The sequence below is a fragment of the Hyla sarda genome, chromosome 1 (genome assembly GCF_029499605.1).
Source record: "Hyla sarda isolate aHylSar1 chromosome 1, aHylSar1.hap1, whole genome shotgun sequence".
Lineage (NCBI taxonomy): Eukaryota > Metazoa > Chordata > Amphibia > Anura > Hylidae > Hyla > Hyla sarda.
In genome coordinates this window covers 208935886-208951008 of record NC_079189.1, presented here as the reverse complement: position 1 = coordinate 208951008, position 15123 = coordinate 208935886, and the positions used below count along the sequence as shown (strand labels likewise).

Here is a 15123-nt window from a genome sequence, read left to right as displayed (position 1 = left end):
CAGCCATTACTGGCGGTCCCTGGCTACTTGCCGTGCATGATGCGAGCACTGGTCCAGTGCTCGAGTCATGTCCGAAGCTTAAATGTACGTAATGGTGCGCTAAATACCACCGCACCATGACGTACATTTACTTCCATTGTCGTTAAGGGGTTAAATAGCTTATCAACCAGTGTAACAGGACTGAGATCTGCACAAGCCATCTAAAACGGACAACCTATTCTAAGGATAAGCCTTCGAAGGAAAACCTCTTAAGTTACAGGAAAGCAGTGTCCCCTAAGCTGTGAATTTCCAATTATCAGAGATCTACAACGTTCATCAGCCTTCAGCTGTCAGGGCATGATAGGAGCTGTCATTTTTGTAGGTAAATTTGAAGGGCCATAGTTTCAGGGAGGACAGCAGTAAAGTGTGAAAACAAATCAATGTGTTAAAATGGAAAATGAATTAAAAAGTGTACCCACCATTAACAAAAACTAATATGTATACTTGTAATATACATTGGTTAAAAAATGTGTATATTCTTGTCCCTGCAGCTATTGCCTGTATTTCTCTGTGAGGAGACCAAATACAGGAAGTGTGGGTGGACAAGCAGGGGGCTCTGCGCGCTGAGGACAAGCAGGGCTCTGTACACTGAGGCTCTATGACACGCCCCTGGGTCATACAGCAGGCTGATTTACAAGCCAGGAGCCTGCACAGAGCCCTACTTGTCCCACCCACACTTCCTGTATTTGGTCTCCGCACAGAGAGACACAGGCAATAGCTGCAGGGACAGCATTTTTTAACCAAAATATACAACTCTTTAACCAATGTATATTACTATATATAATCAAACCTATATAATTAGGGTATCGTTTTAATCTTATGGACCTATAGAAGATAAGGTGTAATTTTTACCGAAAAATGTACTGCGTAGAAACGGGAGCCCCCAAAAGTTACAAAATTGAGTTCTCTTCTATTTTGTCGCACAATTATTATTTTTTTTCAATTTAGACGTAGATTTTGGGGTAAAATGACTTATGTCATTACAAAGTAGAATTGGTGGCGCAAAAAATAAGCCATAATATGGATTTTTAGGTGCAAAATTGAAAGAGTTATGATTTTTTAAAGGTAAGGAGGAAAAAATGAAAGTGCAAAAACGGAAAAACCCCTGGCCCTTAAGGGGTTAAATCCAACTTAATGACAAGAAAATTGGGCACGTACCTAGAGTTGATTTCAGCACCAGCATTCAATAAGATTTTGATGATGTTGACATAACCACCAGAAGCAGCCAAGCTTAGAGGGGTGTAGTCTGAAACATTTCTATGTTCCTTATTTGCTCCACGAGCCAACAGCAGCTCAACAACCTTTATACAAAGCACAATAAATAAATAAATATAACAATTGTAATTTTATTTTTTATTTTAAGTTTAAATAAAGTCACATTTTCAAATAATTTACTGGATGTTGAAATTCTGTCAAATTAACAGTCTTTCCAACATGTTTCACATGACGGTCACACAATACATTTACTCACTAGCTCCTCACAAACAGACTAGAAACTGACTTTGTAATCATTTATTGTAGAAACAAGGCAAGAGTATGAATGGACTTTAGATTCCTTTATATGTAGAAAATCTCAGGGAAAAATAGCCTCTCTTGTGGAAAGCCCAGGTGTGCTTTAAGCGGGCTCCTGTAGACACTGGCACAAGAAGAGAGCAGCTACTGACTGCCCACACACACATACTTTTGCTACAAAGAAAGTATACAGGTGCACCGTGTGTTAGTGTTTCTCTGTTGCTGACACTTTTGGGGTCCTCATCATCTACCAGAGCTAGTTCTCACTCAAAAGACTGCGTAAACACAAACACTTGGCAAAAATATATGTAGAAAACAAAGCCTGTAGATGTGCTAGCTATTTAAATAACCCTCATTGTGTATACTTAACATTTCTTTGCTAAATTTAAGCAAGGGTTAAATGTAAAGCCCTAATAGTGTGGCAGCCCTAAATTTAGTGTGTACATAGGTGGTGAAGGGTGGTCACTATTTGATACTTAGGGAGAAAATTTAAATTACTGAAAAGTATTTGGGGTGTCCATGAATAAGAAAAAAAAAGCAGTTAAAGACAGACACATAGCTTGGCAGAACATCAGTATTCTGTACACTATTAAACCAAATTAAAAACGCCATTGATACCTCTTGTCTGCCACCAGAGCAGGCCAATGATAACGGTGTGTCTTTGGTCCTTTCAGACTGAGCTTCTATATCAGCACCATTGTCAAGCAAAATTTCAACTACACCAACATGACCAGCGGTTGCTGCCAAGATAAGTGGTGTAAAACCTGGAAAAAAAATGTAATGAGTTACAAAAATAGATTGCAAAACAAATGCAGACTTCTTTAGGCTGCATTCACACTTCCATAAAGCTTCTATGCAGAAATACAAAATTTACACACATCCCAAAAAACCTTATATTATTTAGCAAAGCTTTCTTGCTTTCTTTTGACAGGATCCATTCACATGTTTGAAAGCAGAAAAGTGGTTCTCACACCAACAATTTATATCACTTTCAAGCTGGGGGGGAAGAGAGAACGTTCACTGTTATAATAAGAAAAATGCTTTTACCTTTTTTATCTCTGTGCTCAATGTTTGCTCCTCTTTCCAGAAGAGTCTGCACAAGCTCTTCATGTCCACCAGCACAAGCAAGCGTTAAAGCGGTATCATGATTACTTTCAGTCTGTTACAAAAAAAAAAGAACCATTGCAATAAGGACACAAAAAAAATTAAAAAAATCATGTCTATAGGGGAACCAAACATTATATAGAGTCCTAGTGTGTCTGCATGCATTTGAAGAACAGCAGTTTTGTTGGGAAGGGGATCTTTACATTTCTCTATCATTGTATCTGTTTTTGTACAAAAGAACAAAAAAAAAATTATATACCGTATATACTCGAGTATAAGCCGAGTTTTTCAGCACGATTTTTCGTGCTGAAAACACCCCCCTCGGCTTATACTCGAGTGAACTCCCCCACCCGCAGTGGTCTTCAACCTGCGGACCTCCAGAGGTTTCAAAACTACAACTCCCAGCAAGCCCGGGCAGCCATCGGCTGTCCGGGCTTGCTGGGAGTTGTAGTTTTGAAACCTCCGGAGGTCCGCAGGTTGAAGACCACTGCGGCCTTCAACATCATCCAGCCCCCTCTCACCCCCTTTAGTTCTGAGTACTCACCTCCGCTCGGCGCTGGTCCGGTCCTGCAGGGCTGTCCGGTAAGGAGGTGGTCCGGTGAGGAGGTGGTCCGGGCTGCTATCTTCACCGGGGAGGCCTCTTCTAAGCGCTTCGGGCCCGGCCTCAGAATAGTCACGTTGCCTTGACAACGACGCAGATGCGTCGTTGTCTAGGCAACGGCTCTATTCCGGGCCGGAAGCGCGGAGAAGAGGCGCCCCCGGTGAAGATAGCAGCCCGGACCACCTCCTCACCGGACCACCTCCTTACCGGACAGCCCTGCAGGACCGGACCAGCGCCGAGCGGAGGTGAGTACTCAGAACTAAAGGGGGTGAGAGGGGGCTGGATGATGTTGAAGGCCGCAGTGGTCTTCAACCTGCGGACCTCCGGAGGTTTCAAAACTACAACTCCCAGCAAGCCCGGACAGCCGATGGCTGCCCGGGCTTGCTGGGAGTTGTAGTTTTGAAACCTCTGGAGGTCCGCATGTTGAAGGCCGCAGTGGTCTTCAACCTGCGGACCTCCGGAGGTTTCAAAACTACAACTCCCAGCAAGCCCGGACAGCCGATGGCTGCCCGGGCTTGCTGGGAGTTGTAGTTTTGAAACCTCTGTAGGTCCGCAGGTTGAAGACCACTGAGGGCGAATGATGAGAAGAGGATGATGAAGGGGGGGGGGGGGGGGGGTGTGGGGATGATGAAGGGGGGTGGGGATGATGAAGGGGGGGGGTGTGGGATGATTACAAGGGGATAATGAAGGGGGGATGTGTGGGATGATAAGGGGATGTGTGGGATGATGACAAGGGGATGATGAAGGGGGGATGTGTGGGATGATAAGGGGATGTGTGGGATGATGACAAGGGGATGATGAAGGGGGGATGTGTGGGATAAGGGGATGTGTGGGATGATGACAAGGGGATGATGAAGGGGGGATGTGTGGGATGATGACAAGGGGATGATGATGAGGATGTTAATGACGGGTCTGGATGATGACAGGGGGGGATGAGGTATTTCCCACCCTAGGCTTATACTCGAGTCAATAACTTTTCCTGGGATTTTGGGTTGAAATTAGGGGTCTCGGCTTATACTCGGGTCGGCTTATACTCGAGTATATACGGTATATATATCTTACTTTAAAGATTGTTTTCATAATATATATCTATATACGCATACATGCACGCACACACACTGTATATTAAAGGGGTATTCCAGGCCAAAACTTTTTTTTACATATCAACTGGCTCCGGAAAGTTAAACAGATTTGTGAATTACTTCTATCAAAAAATCTTAATCCTTCCAATAGTTATTAGCTTCTGAAGTTGAGTTGCTGTTTTCTGTCTAACTGCTTTCTGATGACTCACGTCCCAGGAGCAGTGCAGCTCCTATGGGGATATTTTCCCATCATGTACAGCTCCCGGGACATGACATCATCATTGAGCAGTTAGACAGAAAAACTTCAGAAGCTAATAACTATTGGAAGGATTAAGATTTTTTAATAGAAGTAATTTACAAATCTGTTTAACTTTTCGGAGCCAGTTATGTAAAAAAAAGTTTTTGCCTGGAATACCCCTTTAACCTCTGACCTTGAAGGAAAACTATTGTGTCTATTTTCTGAATGCTGCTCTACCTTCTTATATACACATGCACATACATGTTATCTCACAATAGAATTAGCTTTTTACATATCTTACCTGTGCATCAATATCTATGGAAGGGTAGATTGGTAGCATGGCTGAAGGAGATATAATGGGACTTGGAGTTGGAGTCTGAGGTTGGGACATGGAAGTTGCAATGCTGTGGGTAGGAGTGTTTGAGATTTCAGAAGTTCTTCCACTCACTGCTGTTGAATAAAATATCTAAACTTAGTAGTGCTAGAAAAGAATAAAGCACCTGATTGCATTAAAAAATAAAAAACTGCTTCTGATGTGAAATTTTTCCAATGAAATAGGTGCTCAAAAAGTGAATCTCTATATTTACTGCCTCGGCATTAAAGGGGTTGCCCAGGGACAAAATGTTTTACATATGGCTGGGAGCATGATAAAATAGTCATTGTTATCTACCCTCGGCCGCTGTGACTGTTCTAATGCCCCCCCATTCTCCATGAAGAATTGTCCCAGCAGAAACTGCCCCTGCAAAGACAATTGCTGACAATCCCTGCAAAGACAACCAAACACAGGAATTGTTGGGGGTGAAGAGCAGGAGCATAGAGGACCCAATAAGACAACTGCAGGGGGTGAGGGTAGACATTCATAACTTTTTATACTATTAATAAATATAACTCATCCATAAATTAAAAACAAAATGTTACCTCCCTGGACACCATCTTAAGGCCCTGTTTACATCTGCATTGGGGCTCCAAGTTATGTTACAAACTACAACACTCTGCCAGATCCATTGCACCCTACTGACTTGTAGTGTCGACTGTTGGACTGCCAAGGCAAAGCATTTTGATAACCCAATTCTTCAAGACTCCTCAACATAATTTGGTGATGTTCACCCTGGAAAACGTTGGACCATAAAATAAGATGATAGGCTCTTCAAACACCGCACTGTTGCATGGTCCCCAACATATCCTAACTGCTAGTTCATAAGCTTCATAAGTTGTTCATTTGGTGCACTGTAAGCTCCTTTTAACATACTTCGTAACTACAGTAAAACCAGAGGCCGCTAACTGTGGTACGTATATTAAATTGGTACTTCAGCCCTAAGACATTTTATCCCCTATCCAAAAGGCAAGGGGATAAGATGTCGGATCGCGGGGGTCCCACCGCTATCTCGCAGGCAGCACCCACCTCTGGGAGCTGCATGTAGCGCTGCAGCCTCGGGCCTGCCGGGTCACAACTACAGGGCCGGAGTATCGTGATGTCATGACTCCGCCCCCCGCAATGCAAGTCTATGGGAGGGGGTTTGGCCTGATAGGGGATAAGATGTCTTAGAGCCGGAGTCCCCCCTTTAATGCATTCTAAATTGAGCAGTTTGCAACATCAAATGCAGCCATGCATAACTAGCATGTTCACTACACTCGGCAAATGATCACACCACCTAAAGCATGTATATCTCTGTATAAAAGTACACTTAAGGGCCATCCAGATGAAAAACTGGAAACCTTCCCCAGTTACAGAATTCACTAAATCAAGGCAAAAATACTGCTGCAATGCCTCATTATAAATTGAATGGCCAGAGTTCATTTTTAAGCCTTCCAACAGCAATGATAAAGGAGCAGAAGTTGAATTTAAGAGTTACAGTTCATAAAGGGCATTACACTGTCAGCAAATAAAGCATATTCATTGATTGCAATGAAGAAATGGTAGTTTATCGTTTCATGGCACAACTAACATTATTTGCTGAGGACATGATACCCTCTAGAGTTCTAACTCCTAATACATATACTTAAGTCTGAAAGAACTGAAATAAAACTATTTTTCTTTACATTGATAAACATTGGCTCAGCCATGGATTTTAGGAGCCAGTTATCAGGAGATCCAAACTTTTGTAAACCTAAAAAGTTAGATGGAGAAAGCCTAGGAGTCAGGAAGTCCATGACAACTATGTCCGTGACAACCATTATGTCTTAGTTAGTACTTCTTTAGGAGAAGATAGTGATAATTTAGTGAAGTATAGAACCCCTAAAAATCATCATCTTAATAGTACAAATAAATAAAAAATAAATAATCTCACTGAAGCCAAGTATCAACTCTGGGAATGGACTATTTTACAATGGGGTGGAAGAGTGCAATGTTACACATTAGGGGTTAATGACTGCCTTAACTAACCATGCCCATCACATGGGGCAGCTGCATGCCTCTTAGTTATTAATAGTAACCTGGCAGTATCTGAACAGTCAGTCAGGTAAAAGCATCTGGAACAATTTAAGGCTATGTTCGCACAGAGGAATGTCTGGCTGGCAGAACATTAAGGTGCTAGGACCAATCGGAAATGCACCGCCTCTATAGACAGCAATGAATTTCCTAACAGATACTGCAGAAATAATAGACCGGTCTATTCTTTGCAGATGCGGAAATAAGAATTTCCGCAAAAAAAGCATTCCACGTAAATTACTGCGTGTGCGCAGCGCAGCAGAATCCCACCGAAATCAGACTTTCCGTGCAGAATGGCGAATTCAGTCAAATCTATTTCCAAAAATATAGGGTTATTTCAACGATTCATTGCACCTAATAAAATAAAGCGACTTCTCATGGTATTTTTGCCGTTATTGGATATAGAGCTAAACTATTAGCCTAAGGCTATGTTCACAAAGTGTAAAAATTCTGACATTTAATGCACACATTTTCTTCAATAATAGGCAAAAAGTGTACAAGTAAAAAAAAACATGCCAGCACATTTTACACTTTCTAAACACACTCTGGCACAGCAGGTAGCTTTAGATTATTAGAAAACTATATTGTCTTAACTGTTCTGCTCTTCGGCTCACACTTTTGCCCTCTCCACATCTCGGAAGTATACCTTTATAGACAAGAGGGGGTGGATGCTAGCCCCGATCATGCCACATCCATACATGATTACCAATACCTAGCTATAGTGATTGTTGTTTGCGGATATGGTTTCATCCACACACAATGATCGCAACTGGCACCTGCTCCCTCTTGTCTAGGAAGGAATAGTTGGAAATGTAGAGGGTGGAAATGAACAACAGGTAGGACTTTTTTTTTACTACCCGCACAATCCCTTTACTTAAATGATACTCCACACTAATACTACCTGTTCTCACATAGTATTTTGGTTAGTATTTCTACCCACAAGCAGGAGTGGAATTAACAGAGAAACTATAGCAGAAAGATTTACACCTTTCTCTCTGTGTTTTGGACGCACACCCTTTTGATAAAAATACTGACCAAAACTAGGCTTAAATTACTGTGTGTGCACATAGCCTTAGGATGATTTTTACACAGGATGGGCACCAGCTGAGAATTTAAGCCAACACTAGTAACCACTGCAAAGAAGCGCACACCAATTATGAAAAATGTGTATACTTTATTAAATAATGTCATAACATGGGAAAAAGAGCAAGGCTAAAATCATTTAAAAACTCTATAAACTAGAGTACACAACATGGGAGAGGGGCCATGAACCCCCCCTCCACACAATCCCGTCTAACAAGGTACAGGTAATATATAAACAGAACTGACTGTGGAAACAAATAAGCATGAAGCAATCACTAAATAAATGACCAGTGACCCTCCTTAAGCACAATGCACATTATATATAAAGGTTGACAATGATATACAAGGCATGAGCCACAACAAACCACAGGCAGAGAATAGGCAGATACCCCTGAGGAAGTCACAGTGTGACTGAACGCGTGGGGCTCTGGCATCCCGTCTGGTACTAGTATAGGAATTCTCTGCCTGTGGTTTGTTGTGGCTCATGCCTTGTATATCATTGTCAACCTTTATATATAATGTGCATTGTGCTTAAGGAGGGTCACTGGTCATTTATTTAGTGATTGCTTCATGCTTATTTGTTTCCACAGTCAGTTCTGTTTATATATTACCTGTACCTTGTTAGACGGGATTGTGTGGAGGGGGGGTTCATGGCCCCTCTCCCATGTTGTGTACTCTAGTTTATAGAGTTTTTAAATGATTTTAGCCTTGCTCTTTTTCTCATGTTATGACATTATTTAATAAAGTATACACATTTTTCACAATTGGTGTGCACTTCATTGCAGTGGTTACTAGTGTTGGCTTAGATTGTGTTTTTCCATTAATGACTAGCAGCACCCATAGGATTCTTATGAATAGGTTGAGCCCTCCTCTATACATTTTTACCAGCTGAGAATTATCACCAGAAAGGGGGAAGTGTACCTTAAAAAGCTGAGTGGCTTTTGCTTCAGAAACACTGCAGATCCACAGCAAACCCCACATCTGTGGACTTTTTTCCAAAATCTTTTTTTCCCCTTAACTAGATTTACATATAAGCAAATCTGAATGATGTGGAGCACGTCTACATGCAGGTATACTGCTTATTTTCAGTTGAGAAACCCCGGCAGCTCTATTCAGTGTGGAAGCACCCTAACCATGCCAAGACTTTCAATACAGCTGTTCTGTGAAACCTACATAAAGCTGTCACTTATCTGTGCACTAAATTACCCATACAGAATGTCACCTACCCAAAAATCACTCTGCTACCCCACCGTGCACTGTTCTTCCCTCCATTAGAATATTTAGAATCCTGCATATTTGGAAAGGCAGACAAAATGCTGCAAAGCAGCACTAAGTGCACCACAGGGGAGCAGCCACCATGAAATGTGTAAGCCAAGCATATCCCTGTACATTTTGGTTGACATGTTTTATTTGTGTACACTAAACAATGACTGCCTTAAAGGAAAGTGGCATCTGGTTACACTTAGAGCCTGCATGTTCGTTCACAGACCAATATTTTTGCCATCGAATGAAATATCTGTTGTCACATTTAAATCGAAGAGCTCAGAGCTAATTAATTTTTTTAAGTGGCTGAAAATGAATGTAAGTTAATTCCAGGTATCTCTCACATCAGATTTGAACTAAGGTTACTGCTGAAAGTAAATAAAATGGTTATTGGGTAATCACTTGCACATGTAAATATAACCATACGGAACTATGTGGAACCATTATACCCACCTGCCATGATGTCATCCAGCGTGTCAGTGAGGGTTTGAGCAGGACTGGCTATCATTAACCCTTCTTGTGTTTCTGCCAGGACACCTTGGCCCAGCCCTGTTAGCTGTGCTTGACCCAATTCTTGCTGTCCTACTATAACTCCTTGGAGGTCTGCAAGATTCGCAATGGGCCCAGGGGATAATGTACCTGTTGCCAATGGCAAGGCTTGAGGCATTGCCAACGGCTGAATGGGAGTAAAGCCCATAGGTACTGCCGTCTGCTGCGAGTCCTGTTTGAGCACAATGGCATCAACCTGCTGTAAGTGGGCATAGTCTACCTCTGTGATTTCTTCCCCATCCCCTACTGGAGTTAGCAGTCCAAGATGCTGGCAAGACTGCTGCTGTTGCTGCTGCTGCTGAAGCTGAATCCTCTGGGCTTTGACTTCTAGGTACTGCTTTTTAAGCTGCTGTTGGGTTTTTAACTGCAGCTCTCTTTCTACTTTTTGAAGCTCCTCCAGGATCTTTTGCTTCTTCTGGATCTGCTCTTCTCGGGTTTTATTCAACTCCTCTATTTTTTCTTTAGTCAACTGATCTGCATGGGCAAGCTCCAGGGACTGTAACTGTGCATTCTTTTCAATGGCTTCTTTGATCCTCTGCTCCAATTCGGTCAGCTTCCCCTGAGCTTCTTCTACAATGCTTTCTGGAGACTGACTGTTGATGTATCCCTGTGCATCTTGGCCGCTGTCTGGCACATGGCCACTGGACTTCTGCTTAGATGCAGCTGTGTGAAAAAGAAACCCCCTCAGAACCAAATGGAAGCGCAAAAGGAATGGTAACCTCATGACTGCTATTGCCAGTCATGGGGAGAGTTGAAAGGACAGGCACAATAACTACATCCACACAACTATACTATTACATATGTAAAACCATAAGCAACCACATATTGGTAACAGTACAAATGCATTACTATATTATTAAAGGACCTAACATTTGAAGTGATTGGGGTGGACTCTGCTATTGAGTCATAGAAGATGGACCTCTTGCGCTCCATGCTGTCATAGTAAAAGGATCTAGTAGAAATTTGCACTGGACAAATAATGATTGTATTACTACACAAAAGGCTACTTAAAAAAAAAAGTGGTGTGAACAAAATGGATTAAAGAACTAAACTCACTACTACTTTGCTTCCACTGAATGAGCTTTAGATAGAGGTTTCAGCTAATATATGAGTTATGCAGCAATGGGGACTTTCAAGCATTGTGACCTCGGTACATAGGATTGTAAGTTTCCAAATAAACTAGTTGTCTCCAGACCTTAGGTTACCAATGACAAACCAGTGAAAAAAATACATTAATAACGTAGGGCAAAAACTAGGGGGGGGGGGGGGGGGGGGGGGGGGTTGGTGTCTATGCAAATGGCATGAAATTAAGTCAACCATATGCATTCACATATATTACTCTTGTAAAAATAGCATAAGATTACATAGAGATTTATCCTTTAAACAGCAATACCAGCTTCTCAGAGACCAAAATGAAATAGAAGTTAGAAAATAATTCAATAAATAGTATACAATCATCTTGTTCACGGTGCATGAGATAATAAATCCCCTGGTTCAGTAAATGAATTTGCACAATCTTGGGATCTTATTTTTTCTGGTTACTTACATATGACTATAGACACTTTGAAGTTAGTTCGGGCAGCCCAGACCATCCACAGCCATATAATTCTCAATTATCCTAACCCCCAAATGCCCAATCATACAACAGCTCAGGATTATGAGGTAAATCAGTATTCTATAACCCGACCATTAATGTATGAATCAAATGACATAACATGTTCAGTGGTTAGCACTGTTGCCTTGCTGTGCTGGAATGCAAAACAGAAGGATTCCTATGGGTATAGCACCACAAGCTACAAAATATACTCGAAAAAGACACAGGTTGTGTATGTGTCAGGGAAATCAGCTTGGGAACCCTACTAGGGATGATTTGGGGGGGGGGGGGGGATTTGTTAAAAACCTTTGCAGAGGAAAAGTTGAGCAGTCGCCCATAGCAACCAGATTGCTTCTATAATTATTAAAATGGACTCTGAAGAAGAAAGAAGTAATCTGATTTGCTCTTATGGGCAACTGGTCAACTTTTCCTCGAAAACAGGTTTTGAGAAATCTCCCCCAGGGACTGTAAACCAATAAGTCAGTGTGAACTAACAGAAATAGCCAGATCCTAGGGTAGGAAAATTTCATGATACCTCAGGAACAAAGCGCTCCAGTCATCAGCCTGTAATTTCAGGCACTGATCAGTAACAGACGGCATATATACAATAGAGACCAAATCCTCATCTATTTATTTTTTTATTCTGCACCATTATTTGGCCAGCCTTCTGCCCTATCCTCATGGCGTTCACCGCCCAAGATGGTAGCAGATGAAGGGGCCCATGGCAACACTTGTCATTCAATCTCCTCCACTAGAACAAGCTGCTCAACATCATGGTTGTCGAGGACTTGCAAGCGCAACCACAGTTGCGGGCTTCTATCGGCAGCGATCTTATGGACACGAGAGCCATGTAGCTTGAACAGGTTAGCCTAAATATGGGGCCATGGATTCACTTTTTCTAGAAAAGGACGCAATATATAACACTTTAGCGTTGGCCACTTGTGGAATCAACACCAAAATTCCACTACATAGTACAGCACTGTGAAAGAGAATGGTGTCTCAAAAGATTTCATTCATTGTGCCCTTTTTTAAATCTTTGTTATAACATACTCTATGGGTTAAGAAGCTGGTATTGCTGCTTGAAGAGAAATGATGTACAGAAAAAAAAACAATGGGAACATAGGTTGCAAAAAACAGCACACCAAAAAGGCAAGAAGCACACAATGAAAAAGTTATACATAGATATAATAATTGTTTTTCCAAATTAACACTTTGTTAAAGACTATAGGTACTGAAACTAGAAAAAAAATGCAAATAACCCAGCATAAAATTTTGCAAAAAATATTAAAAAAAAACGAAGAAAAAAAAAAAAAAAACACACACACACACACACACACACACACACACACACACACACACACTAAACAGTTACTATCAGAAAGATGAAAGTCTTCACCCTAAGGGTGTGTTCACACGCTATTACTAGCAGCAGGTTGCCCACTGCGAGTTACGTTACATTGATTTAAATGGTTCCACAGACAGTCCCCAATACTGTCAGATTTGTGGACTGTCCGCGGACCAATTAAAGTCAATGGTAGTGTAACTCGCAGCGGGATTCCCGCAGTCGTCAACACTCTGCTAGTAATAGCGTGTGAATGCACCCTTACATTGAAAAAGTTGTAAACTTTGAAAAAGCAAAGGGGGCCTAGGTATTGAGCTCAGAATTAGTAGATGAGGAGGACCAATTCCCATATTGCAAAAGGGAGAGAACAAAATGGGTCTTCAAAATAGCAAAGACAAGTCAAAGTCACTAACATGACAAAAAAGTCTATATGAACCCTCTCACATGATCTAATGTTAAAGCTTCATGCACATCGGCATTTAAGAAGTCTTGTACAAAGGAAAAAATTCCCAACTCTTCGGGAACTTTTCCCTTCTACCCTGTAAATGTATACAATCACATTCTTGTTATATAATGACTGAAGAAAAACTTAATGAAAGTGTGTATGAATCCTTATCTGAAATGTCAAATAAAGCAGAGCTTACCATGCCGAGTATCTATGCAATATACTCAACTAGATACGTGTCCTTCAAGGACCACGGTCCAGCTGCAGTTTTAAAGGGGTTATCAAAAAAAATTTTTTTTTTATATATCAACTGGCTCCAAAAAGTTTAACAGATTTGTAAATTACTTCTATTACAAAACCAATCCTTTCAGTACTTATGAGCTCCTGAAGTTGAGTTGTTGTTTTCTGTTTAAGTGCTCTCTGATGACACGTGTCTCAGGAACTGACCAGAGTAGAAGCAAATCGCCATAGCAAACCTCTTCTACTCTGTGCAGTTCCCGAGACAAGCAGAGATGTCAGCAGAGAGCAATGTTGTCAGACAGAAAAGAACATTTAAACTTCAGCAGCTGATAATTATTGGAAGGATTAAGATTATTTAATAGAAGTAATTTATAACTCTGTTTTGTAAATTACAAAAACTTTCTGGAGCCAGTTGATTAAAGTAGTATTCCAGGAAAAAACTTTTTTTTTTAAGTCAAAATTCTGGAGGGCCAGGTCTCATGTTTTTACTCACTATTTTGCTCCTACTGACCTAAGTACAATATAAATGCCAATATGGAATATACAATGAAAAAGCAATTTACTGTCAAATGTTTGAGAATTAGATTGTAGCTGGGTCAAGCCCCTTAGAGCTCCTAGTGGTTGCAGAATTACTCAGCACTGTAAAACTTTTGTAATAACAAACGGGAGGAGGAATATGCAAAGTAGCTCAATCATGCATCCATTTCAGATAGTGTTCCCTAAAAATCAGCCTTTGACTACAGCTACACAGCTTTAGGCTCAGATAAGGAATTCATGCCAAGCTGAAAACTCTCCAGAAACAGAGATAACATCTACAGACACCTGTTTCAGAACACCCCAAAACAGCTGTCTGCAGATGGCAGTGTAAAGTACCTGAAAATGTGGTGTGATTAAAATGCTTTGCATATTCCTTCTTCCCAGAATTCTCAGTGGAGTGCTAATGGCCTTTGACTCTCCCCACACTATTCTGGTGTTCACAAGGAGAAATCCTACCCTTTTGGCTACAAGATTTCTGACTGCATGTAAACTCAAACCACTATTATGGGGGTCCAATGTCTGAAGAGCAATAGAGCGCATCAACAAACGTTATGATTTTGATTCGAATAAAGGAATGTGAACAACAGCAAAAATAACCAGAGTAAGTATTCTATAACACTAAAAAAAATTTGCTATAGAAAAATGACTTGTGATGGTACATGAAGATTTGAAAAAGTTATTTACCCAGATTATCCTCACTCTTTTGCAGTATGCAGCCATCACCAGATTCCCTAAAACTCTGTTTACATTGTGTTTAACAGCTTCCATCGGAGGTACACTATTCACTAATGTGTAGGACACACACCAGAAACATCTATTTTTCTATAAAAGGAGGTATCAGAGCAGTGTGTAAAATAAAATAAGCAACAAGAATGTCACTGGAAATCTGGAGTGCTTACACTGTTTCTAAATTTGTCTATATGGCTTGGTGGATTGAAGGTTTTCCACCTAGGGACTGTCACACAAAAAGCTAGAAAACTGCTGCCCAAATTCCTCTTAGGAGGCATACAATCAGGATTTAGATGTCCAATCGAAGGCTGTAACGTGTGCCATAATGTAGCATGTC

At 41.1% G+C, this 15123-nt stretch overlaps 1 protein-coding gene across 10 annotated transcripts in view; it reads right to left on the bottom strand.

Annotated features, from left to right (window-relative positions):
- Positions 1–15123, bottom strand: part of ANKRD17 (ankyrin repeat domain 17) — a 142279-nt gene that overhangs the window by 37881 nt on the left and 89275 nt on the right. For 7 of the 10 annotated variants that reach the window (XM_056567863.1, XM_056567858.1, XM_056567887.1 and 4 more), the window contains 5 exons: positions 9804–10562; positions 4878–5026; positions 2599–2710; positions 2170–2315; positions 1198–1340 (listed from right to left, as the gene is read on the bottom strand). In XM_056567863.1, coding sequence (XP_056423838.1) covers positions 1198–1340; positions 2170–2315; positions 2599–2710; positions 4878–5026; positions 9804–10562 — 1309 coding nt within the window. The remainder of the gene's footprint in view (positions 1–1197; positions 1341–2169; positions 2316–2598; positions 2711–4877; positions 5027–9803; positions 10563–15123) is intronic. The other 3 variants (XM_056567876.1, XM_056567903.1, XM_056567910.1) reach the window with 3 other exon arrangements.